Below are 22,602 nucleotides of genomic sequence, written 5' to 3' on the forward strand. Positions count from 1 at the left end.
TTCGTCGGTAGGGAACCGCTTTTTAGTCATAAATCATTGTTAGCGTTTTTAAAAGAAATTCATAATTTTCATATCATATACCCGGGCATTCCTTAGCACGACCTCTCCAGAGAGGTTTTTGCTGCGGTGGCTACACAAGAAAGCACTTGCTTCATGGCCCTTGAACGCAAGGGTATGAACGAGTGAGGTACTTGTGCTAATGCCATACATGTCCACCATCGTTTTTCATTATCACCAACTTTTGTCACCTATTCACACCAAACACACCTTTCATGGCATGTTCATGAATTTATTACTTGTATGTTTTCACCCGCCTTACTGCGAGGAATTTTATGGCCTTTAACAGTCGCTTATCACAATCATTGTCCATATTTTTAGTAAGATGGACTGGCGCTCTTTGGCTGTGAATTGGCCCTTGCGCCACAAAACATCAAACATCATCATCATCATCCCTTTCTTTCGGAGCTACTCGGTATGAATGCTGACATACTGGTCTAACATGCCCTTCGATTACAATGCGGTGCTTTGCTACAAGAGTACGTCCGACTTTCGATGAAGAGGAAAAACACTCTGCAAATTCCTTGATCAACTCCACAATCTGGTCTTTCTGCAGAGATTAAAGCTTACGGTCAATATCTATTTTCTCGAGGACACTGTCCACTGTTAAGGGCGTTGTGGGTACTTTTCCTATAGTGCAAACATCTGAGACTTGTACGTAGTCATGAAGTGATGCTATGGCTGCCCCCTTCGCCATGTGCTGTACCTCGTTGGTAAAGTTAGTCAATAGCACATCAGTATATCCGTTCCGCAGGTTCACTAGACCTCTCGCCACGCGTATCCCCTTTGTGAGTAGCAGTTCGATATTTCCATCAGCTAGTCCGGCATATTCACGAAAAACGTCGCTTTTCACAGAAACTGTCACGCTGCTACGTGGCGGCACTGTCACACCTTCATCCACAATACGAAGAGACGAAACAATTGGTTGCTCCGCATGACACACGGCAACAGCGTTCTCAGTAGAGAAAGAAACTTCGGATTTCTACCAGTCGATGATGGCACTGTTTGCTTGCAGGAAGTCCATGCCCAGAATTGCCTCACGGGAACATTCGGGGAGAACAATAAAACTGCAGACGTACACACGGCCTCTTATTCCCACTCTCGCTGTGCACAATCCTACAAGGCTGACTAAGTGCCCTTTGGCGGTGCGTATCTGCGGTCCGGTCCAATGAGTGAGCACTTTCTTCAGGTTCTTTGCAAGCATGCTACTACTGAGTAGTCTGCACCTGTGTCTATTAACGCTATGGTTTCAACGTCGTCGATTCTGACTTGTAGCTCGGATGTCACGTCACCATTACTGCGCTTGTCCGTCATTGTGTCAGTGTCGTCGTCTGATCTGGTTAACGATGGAGGGTTTTCAGTTTTCCGAAAATCAGCGGCCCTGCCTCCACAGGTCGCTGGTTCTAGTTTTCCCGTCGCGGGCTTGGTGATCGACGCCTCGGGAAAGTAGATGATGGGTGTGGACTCGGCGACCTATTGCGCATTGGTGCAATCGACCGGATTCATCTCGCTGAGTATTTGGAGAGGCATAGTGCGAAGATAAAAAATTCTTCGATTTCGTAAAGGCGCTCACCGTTAGAGGGCAGGGTGCATTCACTGGGAAGCCACGTAGCCCGACCCGACGGTAGTGGCATGTCTGATACAGATGACCTGCTTCCCCACAGTGGTAGCAGAGGGGCCGCCGATCTGCTGTGCGCCATACATCACTTTTGCGGGGTCTCGCTTCTGGAATAGGCGGGGCCGTACTGCGAGGAAAGGTCGGTAGCATAACGGGAGCTTGTGCATAGTTCGGGCGTCTGATGTCTTGCCGTAGAACTCGCGTGTATGACAGCTGTGGCTGAGGTTCCGGTTGCGTGTGGTGTGGCACCTGAGGCTGTGGTTGAATAATTGCTTGCCTCACTTCTTCACGTACAATGTCCGCGATAGAGGGCATCGCTGAAGGACTTTGGGGGGGTTGCAGTTTCTGGAGCTCCTCCTTAACGATAGCCCTCACCATTTCCCGGAAGACGTCAACGTTGTTGGGGCGGGCTGTTGACTCCGCCCTGACTGAAAAGACGCTGAAGTCTCTGTTGTACAGCCGCGCACGCTGTTGTAGTGTCCTTTCCATGGTCGTTGCCTCGGACCGGAACTCCGTCACTGTTCGCGGTGCATTACGCACCAGGCCTGCAAAAATTTCTTCTTTTACTCCGCGCATTAGGTGCCACAACTTCTTCTCCTCGGCCATGTTTTGGTCGGCTCGGCAGAAGAGCCGCAACATGTCTTCTATGTAAATGGCCACGCTCTCGTTATTCCGTTGGTTCCTCGCCTGAAGAGCAGCCTCTGCCTTCTTTTTGTGGTCCGTGTTTGGATAGGTGTCGATTAGCTCGCGTCGGAAGTCGTCCCATGACAGCAAGGACGCTTCGTGGTTCTCAAATCACGTACGTGCCGAATCTTGTAGGGCGACGTAAACGTAACGAAGTTTTCGGGCTTCGTCCCAACCATTCAAACGTGCAACGCGCTCGAAGCCTTCAAGCCAGTCCTCGGCGTCTTCAAAGGTCTCACCGTGGAAGACCTCTGGTTTACGTGGCGAATCCACAATGAGGTGAGATGGAGATGGCATTGACTGGGTGGCAGTGACGCTTGCGCTCGAGGTCTCCACAGGTCTTGATGGGTCAATTAGGGGGCCAAACTCGGGCTGCTCACCACGTAGTCGGCGACTCATGCATTGGTGCACAGGTGTTAATTCTGCTGGCTTCAATCTTCTGGGATCTGGGCTTCTCTCCCTTGCCTGTGGTGGGCTTGGAATTATACCCCGCACCTCCACCAGATTGTTACGAATAAATATAGCACCTGGTACTATATAAACTCTTTATATAGGCGAACTTGTGCCCGTAAATTCAAAACTAAATATGGTCAGCCTAAAATGCCTCTTGCTCGCTGACTCCAACTTCGTCGGTCTCTTCATCGGCCCCTCGAGTCTCGTGCCGGTCCGTGGCGTAGCATCGTTGCGCGTGCAGGACGGCGTTCCATGGCGCGGCTTTCTTGCTACTTGCTTGGCGGCTTTTACGAACGCGGATTGTGGCACGCGTCTTCTGCGATGGTCGAGCTGTGGCAATATTCTAGGCACTATAGAAATACGCGGGCGTTCTGATGATAATGACAGGTGGGCATCCTTTTTACAGCCACGAGTAAAATTTTTAAAATCGCTATTTGTTATTTTGAGGTGTTAGGAAGATTTGAGGGGGATAAAAATCGATACATTATTGTGAAACATTCCGTATTTTGACATTCGTGGCAGTAAAATATTTTTGCATGAAGCCAATGAACATTTGGAGGGAGATTTTTGAAAAAGTTGTTTTAAAAAATCATTACTCTGAGGTTTGCTATTACAAGATTTGACTGTATATAAGTTTTTATGCCAAATGAGGGCTTTGACGAGCACAATTCGTTTAAAAGAATTGTTAGTTGCCAGTAAGTGTTGCAGTACCTATTTGGAATAATAATTTCTAAAATTGGGAGATAAAAGGTTATTTTTCATGTCATAATTGTACTTACATTTTCAACATACGATGCTACTTGTATACACATCTCATGTGTAAGAGAAGCAAATATGACGCCAAAACTACCTGCTGTCTTGCAATGCCATGACTGTTGCAGCATGGCGAATGCTGGTGCTCCCAATTGGAGGATAACCTTAACTTGTGCTGCATCAAGATGTTGGAACCTTTTGGGTCAACATGGGCTTCGTGGTCTCATCTGTGCCACTGTTCTACTCTTTCTACAAGTCGTGGCGGGCAGACCCAGGTATTGTTAGCGCCAACATGGAGCAGAAGTACAGGGTGAGGAGAGAGACAGCATGCACATTGGGCACTTCTTTTATTGTGAACACATTCTTGTGAAGAGTTTACGTATGTGCAGACAATAGTCCAGCTGGCCGAGCAAGATGGCTTCGATCCGGCGGTGTTCTGCAGCACTTGCCTCGTGCGTCGACCGCTGCGCTCCAAGCATTGCTCGGTGTGCAACCACTGTGTGGCTCGCTTCGATCACCACTGCCCCTGGGTCAACAACTGCGTCGGTGAGTGCGCCTTATGCATGTAGTGCAGTTCGTTCTTTTTTTGTTAACCTCAGTAGGATCGGTGCTGGGCTCTAATTAAAAGGGACATGGCACTTAGAAGTCAAAAATTGGCCTAAAAATCTCATTTTCTCTGTCGTCATTTTTCGTATTTCGGATGCCCTTCCGCGCCTGTCAGTAAAGTTTGGCTTCAAACTTCGACTTATTTCTTAAGTTTTAACCCATAAAGAGAGCAACTTCACGCAAGCGGACCTTTAAATAAAGTGTAAACTGGTCGAACTTCAATCATTCACAGAAAGCGAACTACGCGCTCCATCAGCTCCATTTTGGTCTTGTTGGAAAGGTCGCGTTTTTGACTTTTTTCTTTTCCAGTAGATAACTATGCGCCCCTCGCAAAAGCAAAAAAAGCAAAGTCAAAATCACGTGCAGTGCGTGATTCCATTGGTTGCTTGACGCATGTGACCAAAATGGCATTTCCCGATTGGCCAGGAAAACTCGCTGGCAGTGTCTGCCGTCATTTTGAAAGGGTATCGCCCTTGCGAAGTTGTCGTGACTCGTATCCCTAACGTGCTTGTGTGTCTCGCTATGCCCGGCGGTGCGAAAAAGTTCTGAATGCAGCATTACTTTGGCCGTTCACTGAAGAAAAGCAGATGCAGAAAGCCAAATGGTACTGGTACTGTGTGGCGGGAGCAAGCGCCGACGTTGTTTGATAACGCCGTTTTGATAACGCCATCGTAACCGAAGACAGTTCTTGGTGCGTGCGCAGCGTGGACGCTGGCCGCCTGTGTACTGAAGATGTCTTCAATGGAGCAGTGTGCGAGATAGCTTCCCCGGATAGCGGACACTCTGTCAATTATGACCGCATCGATGCTATCGGCAATGGTGATGTGCGCGTACACACGGGCCTCCCTGACAGTGCGCGCGATTTCGGCTCCGGCGGTGTGCGGGTAGACACTGATGTGATCGGTGCCAGTGAAGTTCGCGACGTTTACACTTGGGAGACTACCACGACGCTTGAGAATCTTTCGTCAGTGTCGACAACAGCGCGAAAAATTGAGAGCTTTTTGAAGTCAAGTGGTGCGGCAGCGAGGCAAGATGCCAGCAAGGCAAAACTCAGAATTCACACGAAAGCCTCCAATCCGTGATTTGGAGTTTGGTATCAAAGGAGCTACTGTACAGATCTATGTAAATCTCCTCTGCTATTTCAACTATCCTATCCATATTGGTAGTTATTTTGCCTTCTTTGTCCCTTAGTGCATACATTCGATTTTTGCATATCCCAAGTTTCCTCTTCACTGCTTTTACACTTCCTCCGTTTTTCAGAGCGTGTTCAATTCTTTCCATGTTATACAATCTTACATCGGATACCTTACGCCTAATAATCTACTTCGAAAGCTCTGCCAGCTCTATTTTGTCTGTTGTACTTGAGACTTTCATGATTTGACGCTTTTTAATGAGATTCTTCGTTTCCTGGGTAAGCTTGCCAGTGTCCTGTCTAACTACCCTGCCCCCAACTTCCACTGCACACTCCGTAATGATACTCGTCAGATTATCATTCATTGTATCTATGCTAAGGTTGGTTTCCTCACTAAGAGCCAAGTACCTGTTCTGAAGCGAGTTTCTGAATTCCTGTACTTTCGCTCTCAGTGCTAGCTCATTGATTGGCTTCTTGCGTAAAAGTTTCTATCGTTCCTTTCTCAAGTCTAGGCGAATGCGAGACCATACCATTCTATGGTCACTGCATCGTACCTTGCCAACCACTTCCACATCGTGCACGATGCCTGGGTGTGCACTTATTATAAAGTCTATTTCGTTCTTATTTTCGCCATTAGGGCTCCTCCATGTCCACTTGCGGGTTTCTCGTTTTCGGTAGAAGTTATTCAAAATTCGTAAATTATTGCGTTCTGCGAATTCTACTAGTAGCTTTCCTCTGGCGTTTCTAGTACCGATGCCATAATCTGCTACTGCCTGGTCTCCAGCCTGCTTCTTCCCTACCTTTTCATTAGTCTCCCATCAGTATTGTATACTGTATTTTTACCTTACTCATTGCCTATTCCACGTCTTCATAGAAGCTTTCAACTGAAGCGTCATCATGGCTGAATGTAGGCGCGTATGCCTGTACCACCTTCATCTTGTATCTCTTATGCAGTTTAGTTACGATACCTACCACCCTTTCGTTAATGCGATAGTATTCCTCTATGTTGCCAGCTATGTTTCTGTGAATTGGGAACCCCACTCGCAGTTCTCTTCTGTCAGTCAAGCCCCGATAGCAAAGGACGTGCCCATTCTGTAGCACCGTATAGGCCTCATCTGTCCTCCTAACTTCACTGAGCCCTGTTATATCCCATTTAACACCCTCTAGCTCCTCGAATAGTACAGCTAGACTTCTCTCACTAGATAAGGTTCTAGCGTTAAACGTTGTCAAGTTCAGGTTCTGTACAGTAGCCGGGACAACCACGACTCTAATACTATAAGAACTAGCAGTAACCCAGATGACACCCCGCCAGTAATGATAGAAGAAGTCAGAAAAGCTTTGGAGAGCATGCAAAGAGGAAAAGCTGCTGGTGAGGATCAGGTAACATCAGATCTGCTGAAAGATGGAGGACAGATTGTGTTAGAAAACCTAGCCACCCTGTTTACGAGGTGTCTCCTGACGGGAAGAGTACCAGAGTTTTGGAAGAACGCTAACATCATCTTAATACATAAGAAAGGAGATTACAAAGACTTGAAGAATTACAGGCCGATCAGCTTGCTCTCTGTAATATACAAGCTATTCACCAAGGTAATTGCTAACAGAGTAAAGAAAACATTAGAATTTTATCAACCAAAGGAACAAGCAGGATTTCGAACAGACTACTCAACAATCGACCACATTCATACTATCAATCCGGCAATAGAGAAATGCTCAGAATATAACCAACCACTATACATAGCCTTCATAGATTACGAGAAGGCGTTTGATTGAGTAGAAATATCAGCAGTCATGCAGACACTGCGGAATCAGGGCGTCAATGAAGTATATATAAACATTCTGGAAGAAATGTACAGGGGATCAACTGCTACCATAGTGCTTCATAAAGAAAGCGACAGAATACACATCAAGAAGGGTGTAAGGCATGGGGACACAATCTCCCCAATGCTATTTACCGCGTGCTTACAGGAGGTTTTCAGAAGCCTTGAATGGGAACAGTTAGGGATAAGAGTTAATGGAGAGTACCTCAGTAACCTGCGTTTCGCCGATGACATTGCCTTGCTAAGTAACTCAGGGGAGTAACTGCAACTCATGATTACGGGGTTAGACAAGGAGAGCAGAAAGGTGGGTCTTAAAATGAATCTGCAGAAAACGAAAGTAATGTACAACAACCTCGAAAAAGAGCAGTGCTTCAAGATAGGTAATAGTTCACTTTAAGTTGTAAAAGACTATGTCTACTTAGGGCACGTAATAACCATGGAGCCGAACCACGAGATTGAAGTAACTAGAAGAATAAGAATGGTGTGGAGCACCTTTGGCAAGCACTCTCAAATTATTACAGGTATATTGCCACTATCCCTCAAGAGGAAGGTATATAACAGCTGTATCTCGCCGGTACTTAGCTACAGAGCAGAAACCTGGAGACTTACAAAGAGGGTTCAGCTTAAATTGAGGACGACGCAGCGAGCAATGGAAAGAAAAATGGCTGGTGTAACCTTAAGAGAAAAGAAGAGAGCAGAGTGGATTAGGGAACAAACGGGGCTTAAGGATATCATAGCAGAAATCAAGAAGAAATGGACATGGGCCGGGCATGTAGCGTGTAGGCAGGATAACCGCTGGTCGTTAAGGGTAACTACCTGGATTCCCAGAGAAGGCAAGCGGGTTAGGGGGAGACAGAAGGTTAGGTCGGCAGATGAGATTAAGAAGTTTGCGGGTGTAAATTGGCAGCAGCAAGCACAGGACCGGTTTAACTGGCGGAACATGGGAGAGGCCTTTGTCCTGCGGTGGACGTAGTCGGGCTGATGATGATGATGATCAAAGGGGCAGTGTGCTTCTTTTTTGCTGTGCAAGCTGCTGTTGCAGAAGCTGTGCTATGCTTCAACACTGGCAATGTCAATGCATTTGCTGCTATTCGAGAGCAGCAGGATATCACGATAGTCAGCAGCACATCTGCTGAAGAATAACTTCTGTTCCATTCGAGCTATCAACATAATTCTTTTTTTGATAGGAAGATAAACACATGCAGTTTACAGTATGCCTATTTTGAAGGCAATATACAGATCAAAAATTTTTTAATTGGGTCACATGCGTGACAGGTTACGGTGGCTTTTTTTTTTCTTTGAACATTGGTGTCCTCTAAGTCTTGTCGAAATTCCAAGCAAATTGATTTATAGCATATTGCACTCCTTGAACATCGTACATTGTGTCTACACTGTAACCAATGTTTTGGTGCTTCCTGCTTAGATGCTAATTATGCTCTAAACAAAGTACCCAGGTTACACATTAATTGTGGAGTATCTCGACCTATCAAAAAAAGTAATTACATTTTAGAATCTGCACATATATATACACACTGTGAAACTTTTGTTCAGATCTGTACATAAATAAAAAAGTGTCCCATAAAGTGTAGCCTCCCCCCTTAACTACTAATATCGAAATGCATAAAAACTTCGTGAGTATATGTATATACGCCCTACAATATAAAATTTTTCTGGAAGTAGTCTTTACGCACTATGATGTTATTACTTATGAATTACCAACACGCCCAACTACATCCCCCTTAACCATAGACTCTGTGAGGGCAAATGCTGCACAAAGTCTACCTTTTGTAGCACAGAAGCGAAACAGAAACAGCAGCTGTGGAAAGCTGTGCATTCTGCAGTGAGAGCGAGGTGCACCAAGATGCAGAAACGCATTGAACAAAACCTAGACTAAAGTGCCAAATAACACCAAGAATCACACCAAAACACACATCAAAACACACATAATCACCCATAATTACAACCGCATCACTGGGGAAACATTCATTATTGCATGGAATCACAGAGAATACAGATGGACACAAAAGCGTCACAGATCCACTGTTCCAGATGATTTGACTTTGTATAGGTTGATTAGTTTTTCAGTCCTTTTGTTAAATATTGTTACACAATTTTCGTGATAAAAAGAAACCACGAGAACCTGAAGAAAAATCTAACTAGGATGAGGAAGTTGGTGTTAGCAGCAGAACGCCATTTTTAAACCCGCTGTGCGTCACATGTACACATCATGGAGTGCCATTTCATTTAGCCTAAGAGATGTGATGCTTTCCACATGAGAAATCCAAGTTGAAGGTAAAAAAATGTTTGCTTCAGAATTAACGGTGCTTGCTACAATGAATAGCCCCCGGAGGGGACTGAAGAGGTTAAAGTTTGTAGTGACACGTATACTGAAAGAGTACGGCTACTAGCGTGGGTCCAGTCTTAGTGAGCCACAGGGCACGCGTTAACCGTTGCCGTGGCTGCTCAATGGTGGCATAACTTTATTGTTTCTGGCAACACCAAAACGCAGTACAGCCTGTTACAAAGGCGCAGCAGGAAAGCAAATGGGCTTATTCATGCCACGGGTGAAAAGTACTACACAGAGTGTCGCGAGCATGTCTCTGTGGTAAAAGTAATCACGGAGACATCGGGACCAAGGCCCAGTTGCTCGAGCGAGGGCTAAGGCGCTCGCGTTGGCTTCGGAGAGATACGGGTCGGCTTAGCTTGGCCATGCACTAGGACGGTTACCGTATCGCCCTTCAGCGGAGTGTACCCAAAGAGGCAACAAAAAGCGAGAGTTTGCCTCGGGCACGAGGCGCCGTCAGCTAAGTCCGACGAGACCCAAACAACGGGAGTCGACGGATGGAAAAGGGAATGGGTGCTCACCGTAAACTGTCCTGGAGAAAATCTGACTCGCTCCCCGACGCACGCGCGCAAAACGTCCCGAGAGACCTTGCGCGCGGCGCCACAGTCGACATCTGCTACCTGGTGAGAGGGGTTAAACGTCACACCTTGCTCTCCCAGCCCGGCCAACAGTGGAGGAGGGGAGTCATGTCGGGACATGATAACGGCAGAAAAGACGGTAAAGCCTGCGCAAAGGCGGCGGGCTAGCCTCAATTCCTACAAGTTTTAGCTTTTGATATAAACTCTCAGGAAACTTTTTAAGGAGAGCATCTTTAAGCATCATTTTGTGTGCGAGCTTAATTTGACCAAGACCAGTAAAGGAAAACTCACCGTTCAGGTTTACAGCATCACCTTTATGACTGACAAAATGTCAGCTCCACAGGGGATTCGCATGAACGATCCGTTCATTACATGTGTGGAATGGCATTCGTGCAACAGCGTCATGAGCACTGGCTGAAGAAACGACGAGATGACCATTCGAGGCCTTTCAGCTGGATACCGTAGCAGACAGAGAGTTGATTCATCATGGAGGAGTGCTTCGACACATGTAGAGGTATCTTGCTATTTCGGGGCCAACCTTGCTGGCAGAAGGTGAGTGCCTTGCACTCTCTATCACTTTTTTGTGGCTGTCCCACATCTTCGGGGCTTAGTGGCAAGACTTCTGACATGCAGCTCACTACTTGTGCTGCGAATAGTTTTAATGTCTACCGCAGTGGATGCCTTGTTGGTGAGAGGTGATGAGGCATGTGTTGTTGCTAGCAGTCTACCTGGCACGTGCAGCATGTGAAACTAATACTGCATTGTCTTGAGCCACAGTCTCTGAATACGGGGCAGCAACATATCCAGCCCTATCTTGCCAAGAAGTGAAACGAGTGGCAGGTGGTTGGTCTCGACGTCAAAGGTGGTGCCATGGATAAACTTGTCGAACCTTTGGATAGCCCACGTCGTTGCCAAAGCTTTTTTTTTCAGTCTGGCTGTAAGGTTGTTCCGTCTGTCACTGACCTCGAAGCGAATGCAACTGGGCGATGCTTTCCTGAGGGTTGAGTCTGCAGCAAGACTGGGCCGAGTCCGAAAGAGCTTGCACCAGCAGATACTGTCGTGGAATACGGCAAGTGGTACTTGGCCATGCAGTTGTCCAACTTCAAGATTTTTTTTTGACCTTCTTGAAGGCTGCCTCTTGCTCATGCTGCCACACCCAATTAGCTGACTTTTCAGCAAGGCTCTGACGGGTGCTGTGACGTCCTGATATATGTGGCAGGAATTTGGCAAGATGATTATTCCCAGCAGTCGTCTAAGATAAGTGACATCTGCGGTAGCTTTTACTACCTTGACAGCTTCAACTTTGCTTGGATATGGCCTGATATCTTTAGTTGAGAGATTACCAATAAAGGATACCTCAGCTACCCCAAAACAAAAGTGATGCCAGCATTAGCAAGCAGAGATAGCAGCTGGCTAACTCTGTCATCAGGCTCCTGGCAGGTTCATACAAAAACCAGAATGTCATCTATCATGTTGACAACTCCTCCTTGCCCCTTTAGGATTCTTGCCATTTGTCTCTGTGGGAGCGCAAGTGATGCCAAGGAGAAGCCGGGAAAGGCTGTATTGGTCATATGGGGTAATTAGTGTCGTTAGCTCTTGGGAACTGGCAGAAGGCTTCACCTGGTGGAAGCTTGCGGTTTCATCCAGCCTTGACAAAACTGTTGCATCGCCGAGGAAGCCCGGGACTAGCTCAACTGTTTTCAAAATATGGCGTTCAGTTGAATCAAGTCAATGCATAAGCCTGTAGGAAGCACTGTCTTTCTGGACGATGACTAAACCGTAGCACCATGGAATTGGCTTGTGGATCCTGCAGATCACGCACCTGCTTTCCAACTTGTCCAACTCACGGCGGATGACCTTGAGCAGCGGGATGAAGATCCTGCGGGGGACACTCACCGAGAAGGGCACAGCATCGGGTTTTAGCTGGATAACGTCCTCGTCCTTTAGAGTGCTCAATCTCTTGAGAAGCTCTGCATTCAGCGTTGCTTTCAGAGTCCCGAGTTCATCAAGAAATTTCACAAATTTCAGAGCTTCGAGCGCTGGCAGTCCCAAATAGGCACAGTGAGTGCATTTAGGTGCTGGCAGCTTGTTTTTACCACTGCCACAGAATTCGTGCCAGATACAAGTCTAGCACGCAAAGTGGCCTTTCTCCAAGGCCGTTAAGCAGACTGTAGACTTGGTCAAGCTTGGTAGGAAGCATACGAAAGTCGCTGGGTACATCGGACACTTTGGCGCTGCAGTCAACCTTGAACTGCGGTGTGTAGTTGTCAATGGTCACGTCGACAAACTTTCATATGGCGGGCGTGTCGACGGCATGCTTGTGATCGGAACCAAGCTTCTTCTGTTGTTACTTCCATGAGCAGTGTATTTCGGTGAAGTGGCGTTTCTTTTTGCAGAAGTAGTAGGCGAAGCATTGAGCGTGGCAGTCATGTCGTCGGTCAGGCGCGCGGCCACAGAATTCACATGGGAACAGTTGGTGAGAATGCCGGCTGGGGGCTTTCATGTAGTAGGCTTAGCTCCAGAGTGACGAAGATGTGCAGACTTGTTAGCTTTTGCGGCATCGAGGTTGAAGTTGTGTGCGTGCTCAGTGCGGTTCTGGAACAGCTCCTTTTCCTTGTTGGCATCTTCTGACTGACTCCTTTCTCTTCAATGCTTCTTGATCGTCAGCTTTACCTTTTGGCACAGCTGATTCGAGAGTCAAGCATCACAGAGGCCAAAGACGAGCTGGCCACGTTCGAGCCCTTCCTCATTAGCAGATGACATGTATTTGCAGTTCTTCACCATCCTGCACAGTTCCATACAGTATGTGCCGACACTTTTGCTCGTTAGCTGAACACGCCTCTGGAACCGCGATGATTCGTAGAGCTCATTGGCCGTTGCGCGAAGTGCTCAGAGATGTGGGCGTCAGAAACTTGGTGCGAGGCGAGCGACAGGTTATCTAGCAAGAACGTCTCAAGGTGCGAACATGCCTCCGGGCTTAGGCAGTACAGTAGCGAGCGTACCTGCATGTCTTCAGACGCTTTTGTCCGCCACATCGACTGTTGCCAGGTTCATAAAGTTGAATGGTGGTGGTGGCTGTAGTTTGATGCTGCACACTTTCGGAGGCTTGCCAGTTTTGAGGCCCGTTGTGCGGCTGTTTCATCGTGGAGAGGCTCGGGGGCGTTACTCTGTCATTTCAGGCTCCCTGTCATGCAATGCCAATACCACCGCTGTCACCGCGTGTTTAGTGCCACACGGACACGCAGAGAATGATGCGTACACACTGCTGACTCTGGCGAAAGTGCTACCCTCCTCTTTATTGGGGACAAACATAAATCAGAATGAAAGCATGCAAATAACGGGGCACCACGTTCCAGTGGCAGCCGAGTACAAATGGCTGAATTCGGGCGACCTCTGCAACATTGAGCAAGGAATGCTAAGGAGAGGCTGTTACATGAAGCGGGATGTGGGGAACAGTAGAGGTCTTCTCCTTGCAACGTTGGTCAAGCTTCAGCGTGCTCGTGCATGCGCAACATGTGCCAGCGGAGGGAGGCGAGCCGCCAGAGCAGATGTCACACCCGTTGCATGGCAATGCCGCTGCCTACTGATAAAGGAGCTGGAAAAGCTAAACTTTTGTACCGATTAAGAAGAAACATGTTTACCTGTGAAGCAGTGCATGGTGACAAGGCACAAAGGAGCGAGAAGGACACCGTTGCAATACACTGCTGCAATAAGTAAATATTTGCAATACCCGCTTGTAGAGTGTTTGGGTGCCACTTTCACCTTAATTACGGCCCATATTGTGCATCTGCAATAAACTTGCAGCTTTGCAGTTCCTGTCTAAACCGCTGAATGCAAAAGAGCAACGGTGCGACTCAGCTAGATTGTTGTATTGACGAGCCATCCGTGGCTCGTCAACTATGAAAACGAAATATCTTTACTCGGGGCCAGATGTCAGTGCCCCTGGCTGGTTTATTGGTTGTTTTCCTTTCTTCATTGTCGATTTATATTGTTCTGTCACTTTGTTGGATGGTGGCTGGTTCTTGCATAGATTGTTGATTCTTTGTTTTTCATTGCTTCTTAGCATCATCCTCTTGGTATATAAGACGGTCAGTCATGCACACTAAACAGTTGGTAGTAAGTGTTGTGTGTGTTTCTTGAGTGGGAGTCTGAATGCGTGAGTGTTTCTAAGGATTCGTAAGTGGTGTTAAATTTATTTACACTATGACGAGTTACATCTAGCCCAACAAAAAGTATTAATAATTACTATTGAGGCACGCACATCTGCAATTCCTGATTCTGGAAGGTCCGGGGAGCACAATGAGCCACTGCTTTGCGATAGTTGCGACCTTCGTACACGGTATGGGTTACGGCCGCATTTCGCATCAAAGGGGCCCTCCAGTACTATTCAACCCTCATGTTTTATTCATGGGTTGTGTAGACCGAAGTACAGACAGACTAATACAGCAAAAATGGCACGCAGTCTGAAGACTTGGAAAATTCAAAATACAAAAAAAAATGCTGACCCTCAACTCGATTTTGGCGGAGTCACTTGACCACATTTCACTCGCCCATGATGTCAGAGGGCTGCCCCAATGAAATAAGCTGGAAGTGCCAACGTAGGGTGAGCTGACACGCCATTGTTGACCTTGTTGCCACAATAACAAACGTGTTGCCTGACACCTGGCTTGCCAAAACCTGAGCGGGAGCTACTGTGTAGAAGCAAAATATCTTCTGCTGTTTTTTTTTTTTTTTTACAGCATTTGAAATCATTCCCCCGTCTTATTCTGAGAAAGAACTTGTAGAACGACCAGGACTGTGAAGTACTTTGACCCTTCGTGTGTTGTTCGGTGAGCCGCCCGACAAACAACAATGGTGCACTGCACACCTTCAACAGCGCACGTGCAGAAAGAGACAGCTCCAAAACACCCAAAAGCAAGAAGAGGGAACAAAGAAAGAGAGGTCTATTGCATAGACATCCGACTTGCGTAAGCCAAAAATTCAGCCATCGTCTCTGTCGTGCTACAGTGTTCTTTGTAGTCGCAGCGTGGCCGTACTGTTCAGGGTTCCATGGAAAAGCACAGATGAAAACTAAAAATATTAGTAGCGTCAGTTTCCATCCTACGCCACGATCGCTTCTAATGTTACGTTTATTCAATGACATGGCGGCAACCTTCTGGCTTTATTTCTGCCCGCAAAGTTCTGGCGAGTGCCACTATGTGGTGAAGGAGTCGGCAGCGATGTAGCGACTTTATAGCTTGATTAAAATATTTATTCTTTTGATATTGACGCTTAGGCTTATGCTAAAATTATTTCCAGCTATCGGTCTACGCAAATCACAAATAAAAAATAGGTGCTTCGGAGGGCCTCTTTAAGGGGAGCCACTGCTCTTAAAAACAATTTTTCATTTCTTGACTGATTTTGATGAATCTTAGTAAGCTTATGAATATATGTGTGCTGATTTCAAAGGTGCCATTACTTTTCCTCTGCAAGGTATAGTTCTTAAGGGAACAGAGTAAGCCCTATGCCCGCCATGTATTTTAGGCAAAGTTTATGTACCTTTTTCTCTATGACCTTGAGCTTTACTAATTTTTTTGCTATCATTGTGATGAGCCATTCCTCTTCTTATTGAAGCAGCTTTAGCTTTGAAAGTTGTAATGCTCATTTTTTGTGAATTCTTTATTTCAAGCACCCTATTATCACTCGATAATAGCTATTAGATGTCGTGTTGTAGAAGAGCACTTCTCACAACAATAATTCTGCTTCAGCATATTCCCTATTATGTTATCTAAATACTGGCTGACATATATGATTCTTAATACTGTGGTTGCTGAGAAAAAGGAACATATTTACAAAAAAGCCTGTTTTAAGATAATTGCATTCAAATTTGAAAATCTGCAATATTTCAAAAAAGTACAACAAGATAACAGCAAATTGATAGACCTGTTCAATAGGCACCAGCCAAACACCCACCACCAATATAATTTTTACATGTTGTGTTGAAACGTTTTGCCTGGCGAGCCTCATTTGTCGCCTACTATGTAGCAGTGTCAGCACAGTACTGTCGACACAGTTCAAGAGTGCGCAGGCCCTGCACTATGCAGTGTCCTGGCGAAATTCCAGAATAGTTCAACACATTTACATGATCTATACAGTCGAGTCCACATATAACGGCCCCAATTGAAACGAACTTTCGCTTAAAATGAACAATATCCGCATGACCGTGAAAATACACATTGGTTCAATGGCACAAAATCGCACTTACAACAAACGTCTCCGAGCACCGCTGATCGATTACAGCGAACAGAGTCAGTGGTCTGCCAACTTCCCGGGAAACCACTTTCGACCACCGATCAGGCATCGGCGAGGTGCCCATACATTTTTATTGTTAAACGCCGGCCCTGCCTCCGCGACCCTCTAGTTGCCGCTCTTCCTGACCCATGGAGGAAGTAAAGCTATTTCCTTTCTCCATGCCCTGACTGCTTTTTGATACGCTCCCCTCCGTCCTTCGCCCCCCCCCCCCCCCTCCCCGCTACTCGGAGCACCCCGCATCGCCAGACGAGGCCCGTGTTTTCACACTGCCACCGATCTTTGGAAGACCGGTCGGCCATCTACCCTGTTTTTGAACGCTGGTAATGTCGTTGGCGTCGCCGGCTTGGAGTGTCCAGACCATTTGCCAACATCGTCGGCCACCTACTGTATCCGATAGTCTGCAACTAGTGCACGCGCGTACGCTGCCCCACCGACTCTGATAATTCGCAATTGGTTTCGTGTTTAGGACTTCTTCTCGCTCACTTCGCACTCGGCTCAGCAGCCTTCCGCGTGAGTGCGGAAGCGTGAAAACGGCTTTTAATTTGCACGGAACGAATCGCTAAATAACGAAGTTAGTGAGGCCACTCAAACCTGCCGGCGCAACAAAAAGATTTTTTGACCACGGCCACCGATTCTTCGAACACTGCCGCGTGCACCGATCCAGGCAGCTGTGCTTTTACTTCTGCGCGCATAGGCACTCTTTCCAAAATTTTTTACGGGCAAGTTTTGCGGACCTTTCAAGCAAGCTACACAACCTACCTCCTTCCCGTGTGTTTTGGTTTTCAAGGTCGCCCTCCCGTCGCATCCTCCTTTCTCTTTATCGCAACTCTTTGCCCTTCTCTCGCAAATCTGCTCTCCTCTCTTGATTACAGCCCCTTCGCCCAGGGAGAAAGGAAATCCTTTCGCCCGTCTCCACCGCTCCGCGACGCCCGTAACGCTGGCTCGAATTTGTTTCGTTTTGTGACTGGAAACGGGCCCAGAGCCGTTCCACACGTTCTGACATGTGTGTCGCGTGTGCGCGTCTTGCTCGCTCTTGGTGTGCGTGTGTGATTAGGATGATACACGGGAGGACTAGCACGCTTTTTCTTGCCGCTCAAGAAAACGTGGAAAGTGTGACCGCTTGACTTGAGCGTAATCCGCGCGTTAGGTGCTGCATTGCGGAGCGCTTGCTCATAGCTGTTGACCGCCTGGCAGCCAACTTGCCGCTTTGGGCGTCCCGGTATTCAGCTGTAGAGATAGTGAATATTTCGTGGGCGGCGGTGACGGCTACATGCGTGCGAAACTGTTTTCGCAAGGCCAACTTCGTCGACGTTGGGCCCGATGCTGAGCCTGAAGCTTCCAAACAGGACCACTGCGGCGGCGATTTGTGGCAGTGCGTTGTCGACTCCGACCTGGGAGAGTGAGTGGTACATCTGTTGCAATGGTTTAATTATGGCCGACGATGATACCGACACTGCGGAACCGTGTACGGATTGGGTCGTTGTGAATGAAGTACGTGGCGAGATCGATTTGAAGGAATGGGATTGCAAGAATGACGAAACTTTGGAGCCAGTGCCTCATGCAGCTTATGGCACGGGCCTCGACGAACGAGCACCCTGCCGTTTTAAATGAACTCAAAACCACCCTTATCACTTTTGCTCTTCGAAACACATGCATCATGGACTTTTTGGGGCAAGAAAAGTTTGTGTTTGCACTCCCAACTTTTTTTGAAAGCTGTATTTCATTTACTAGGAACGTCGGGATACAGAAAACGAATGCCGCGCCACGCTCAGGTTCCTTATAAGCCGGCTCGACTGTATTGCCATCATTAAAGGCAAACACAGCATCAAAAGTGCATATTTACATCGTTTGGTGCCCAAGAAAAGTTTTTTTTTTTTTTTTTGAAGCACGCTTCCACACGACAATTTAACGACTCATTATAGTTTTGAGTTTCCACATGGAGGCATTTAACCAGTAATTCGGTATGAGCTAGTTTCAGATAATTTGGCTTAATAATCTCCATAACAGATGTGGTAAGCTGCTCTTTATGAATGAATCGTTGATCATTCAACTGAGCTTTGTTGAATACACACCAAGTTTCGCTATCCTTCTAGCAAAGGCACTGGGATTGTTCGGTATCCTTTGATGCCATGTCAAAATACTGGACAGCTTTTCGTATGTCTCCCAAGCTCGCTCAATTTCTTTTGATAGACCAATGATAATACTTTTCTTGCTTGCCAATGATGAAACCACCTAGACGTCACCGAGATATAGATTTCCCGTTAAAAAGCTTGATGCCTATGCTTTCTTTCGTTTTTGCAGTTCTGGGCCCTTTTTTTTTTTTCATAATGTACCAAATGCACTCCAGCATGCAAATTGTAACATCTCCACTTGGCTGTTATTCTTCAACTTCAAGGAATCACTTGTTATGTAAGAATGGGAGCATAGGTGTGATAAGGAGCATTGAAATGTTTGAATTAAACGGATTTTGTTGCATCATTGACCACAAGGTCCTCGAGAAAGACGGCAGGCTGCTTTCTGTTTCTTTCACTTGTGAAGGTACTAACACTTAGAGCACTGCACGGGCCAACTTTTCTGGCCCTAGCCCGGTCCGCCCCGAAAACATCTTGCTTCGGCCCGCCCGGGTCCGAAAGACTTAGGCCCGGCCCGGCCCGTTTCAGTTAGTTATTTCTTCAACATAAACGAGGCACTGGGCCTTTTTCAGTCATTGTGAAAATGCCTTCCTTACACAAGATATATTCTACCGAAGGTTTTGGAACTTCTTTCGGTGTCACGACTTTTCACTTGTGTACTCTGTGTACTTTCGGTTAATTAGGCCGGTAACACATTTTGGGATAATTGCAATGTAATATAAAATACAATTATAGTAATAGTTGGCTATTTTGTGTAAGCAGGGTTAACCATGCAAGCATATTTTTCACTTAAAAAAAAACTTCAAAATATAGTACCCCATGAAGTGGAAAAATAGCAGACATTATAGTTTTAGTTGACATAAGTTGCACGCGAGTCAGGGCTCTCGAGTAGAAGTAACACATTTCCTGCAAACGTTATTTATTCTTCTATGCAATAAAAAACATGCTCTAGCCACTTCTGGGAGGAGAACAGCAAACTGGACAGCGTTACAAGAAGTAAAGCTAAATCGTGCTGACTCTTCTTATGTCTCCTAGGTACACTGTTTCTGAGCTCAAAACAAAAAGGTTAATTTCCTCAATTTTCATTCCTTAAAAGTCTTTGTGGGAGCCTTTATTGGCACTCAGCCCAGTGCCGTCTATAACATGGCTTACATTTGAACAGTCCAAGAATAAACAATCCTCTGCTCCGCTACCTTTCTGCGTCTCTTCAGCCTGTGTCGCGGGCAATTTTCGACATCTTCCACCCCAAAAATTTCACTAATCTTTCCTAAAAATTCTCCGCAGGCAGCATTTTACTGTCCTGATCATCTATATGAAACCCTACCCCACAGTGAAAAATGCACAGTTACAATCTTCATCTCAATTTCTCGAGGGTAGATAAGTTCTAAAATAGTGTGTCCTAAAAGCTTCAACTTCACGACTCTCTGTCTTGAACGTTACTTCCTTACCGCAATATGGAACTCTGCGCAATAAAAGAATGGCAATCCTTCAAAGTTGCATTAGTCTCAATGACATTTCAAATATGTGCACTGATCTAATTGGATTACGTTGAATGATGAGTCACAATATATCCTTTCACGGAAGTCGTATTGCGGCAGTCATTCAGGCCAGTTGCTGTCTTCTGAAGTTGTCGCGTTGTTGAAGGGAGAGCTGACGCCAAGAGTGTCTTTGTCTTCAACATCCGCTTCAATTCGAACATTGAAAGATACTCTTCTGCTCCGTTCGAAGAGGCATCATGCACAACTGTGGTTCTCGTTGCACCTGTTTCAAAAATTACTTCTGTCATTTTATCAGTGGTGATCTTCTCTGCATGTTTGTTTCTCTTATGTGCCTTCAAACTTTTTGAAAAATGTATCAACTGTTTCTTTCTTTTAGGGGAATTGCAACACTGCTATGATTCTTAGCTGATTATCTTGGAACTTCATCGCTACCTAGAAACCATCATAAGAGTGCAACTAAACACAACACGCAAGAAGAAACAGACGAGGTCATTTCGGAAATCGATGGCTTAGTTGAAACCTCTTATGTCAATGTCTTGCAGTACCACTCGTATCGAGCTTCGAAATCTAAAATTAAAACAACTGACTTTTTAACCAATGGAAATAGCCAGTCAAGTCAAATGGGTCGAGTCTTCCCACGAGTAGTCTATACCCACTTTGAAATTTTGGATAGGTGGCGACTAGTAATCACCGCAGAGCGATGAAATCTGGCTAATGGACCTTTCCAGAATTCGCAGCGCTGCGCCTTCTACTGGCAGATCAGGGCTGGAGCATTATGGGAAAGCAGAGCGCCGGGTGGGCTGCGTCGCTTTCGCCTGCTTTCATCGCGTTCCGGTAGTGGTTTTGGCTGGCGTAAGGTGCTGCTCTTGTGAAGAAACGGCTACTTCTGAATGCTCAGACTTTCATGCATCCCAACTAGGTTGTAGTGCTCGCTACAAATAGCCAGAATCATCACAGAACACGCCGAAGAAAAATAAAAGTGGCGCACATACCTGCTCTGTTTGTGGGTGTCATAAGACGCGAAAGACATCGGATGTTTCGTTTCATTGCTCAGTTCTACTTCAGGACTTGAATTTTTGCTATGCTGCAGCCAAGTTTGACCTTTGTCAAGATATTTGAGTTCTCATTCACTGTGATTATAGAGCTGTGGTTTTACTGTTGAAGCATACCACGTAATACGCAAAGTTATAGAGGCGACACCCTTAGATGCCTAATTAAAGAATCACAGGGTCCCTCACACATTCACCTAAGAGGGCATGGAGGTGAACACCATCTCGTTTTTATTGTCAGTCAATGTACAGAGTCTACCCTACCGGTCCATGAGTCTCAGCAGATTGATACCGGTGAGTGCGAACACGTCTTGCTTCGCGGCTGGGGAAAGCACTGGTGCAGCTTGGGCATGGGCAAGTGCTGGTGTGCCTTGAGTAGGGTAAGTGCCTCTTATGCACCCCCTGCCGAGGCCCACGCTGTGGGGTCTCGAAATGGCGAGCAACACGCCATGCTCTTGGAGTGAAAGGACACAGTAGACACGGTTGGTACAAACAAAACAACCACAACATTTATTTAACTAATTTATAATGACGCTATCGTCCGCCGAATTGATACATATGGTGACTCCGCTCCTAACTGCAGCGGACGATCACCGCGGGTTCAGGCTTAGCGAGCCACAGGGCCGCAACTCCGTTTACTCGCGTGTAGCGCACCGCTCCGCGCGCGCTCAACTGATAAGGCGTTTAGCGCGGCGCAGCAAATAGACAGTGTTCTAATGTAACACACAACACTTTATTGCCTCTGGCGGCACCCCGAACAACAGTACAACGTCCGCTCCCGGGACGCGGGTAGCAAAGGCACCCGCACGCGGACGTTCACAATAAGGGGAAAACCGCGAGCACGTCGCAGCTGGCAATGGCGAGCTTTGACACGCCGGTCGGGAAAAGGTCCCTCGCGGCTATGCTGCGCACTCTCACGATGGCCACTGGGCCTGGTCGCGAGTGTTAGGGCAAACCTCGTACGCGTAGGCCTACGGCAAGTGCGGCTCGTTGTGGTACGACCACTTCAAGCACTAGGCACCGCTGTGGGCTTAGCGTACGCTACCGAAGCTAGCACTCAAGTAAACACGCCTGCCGAGGTGCCCAAGGCCACCCCAGGCAGGCTGCAGTCCGGCGATTCCCAAAGGGGACGCGGACGAAGGAAAACACGTGCTTACCCGGCGCCGACCAACGGAGAGAGACCGCTCCCTCGGCGCGCACAGTGGCGCGCGCCGTGCCCGCGCGTGGCGCCATCTATCGCCACGGGGTGTTAACAGAGCAGGAAAGCAAAAGGGTGTGGCCGTGTGGCGGAATGCCCGCGAAATGGTCGCGGGCGCGCCTCAGATCCCCACATCCTCCTCTCCTTAATTCACCCCATATACCGGTCTGCAAAGGCAGCCGGTCGTCGCCCATGCATGCAAAGGCGTCATGCAATGGGCAACAGCTAGCCTCAGCCTCGCTCTGCAACTGCTGCTGAAGGGGAAAAAAATAAACAACACAAGAATACACTTGACAAATACAATGGCTCCGCGGAAGAGGGGAAACGGCAGTTCATGATGCTCACGAAAGAGCGCGTCCACGGCTCGGAGGGGCAGCGTCACGTAATGTCT

General features: G+C 47.0%; 1 protein-coding gene across 2 annotated transcripts in view; it reads left to right on the forward strand.

Annotated features, from left to right (window-relative positions):
* Positions 1-22,602, forward strand: part of Hip14 (palmitoyltransferase Hip14) — a 297,274-nt gene that overhangs the window by 177,389 nt on the left and 97,283 nt on the right. For both annotated transcript variants that reach the window (XM_037429914.2, XM_037429921.2), the window contains exons 9-10: positions 3,751-3,875; positions 3,955-4,111. In XM_037429914.2, the coding sequence (XP_037285811.2) occupies positions 3,751-3,875; positions 3,955-4,111 (282 nt within the window). The remainder of the gene's footprint in view (positions 1-3,750; positions 3,876-3,954; positions 4,112-22,602) is intronic.

This window comes from Rhipicephalus microplus, chromosome 2 (assembly GCF_043290135.1).
Source record: "Rhipicephalus microplus isolate Deutch F79 chromosome 2, USDA_Rmic, whole genome shotgun sequence".
Classification (NCBI taxonomy): domain Eukaryota; kingdom Metazoa; phylum Arthropoda; class Arachnida; order Ixodida; family Ixodidae; genus Rhipicephalus; species Rhipicephalus microplus.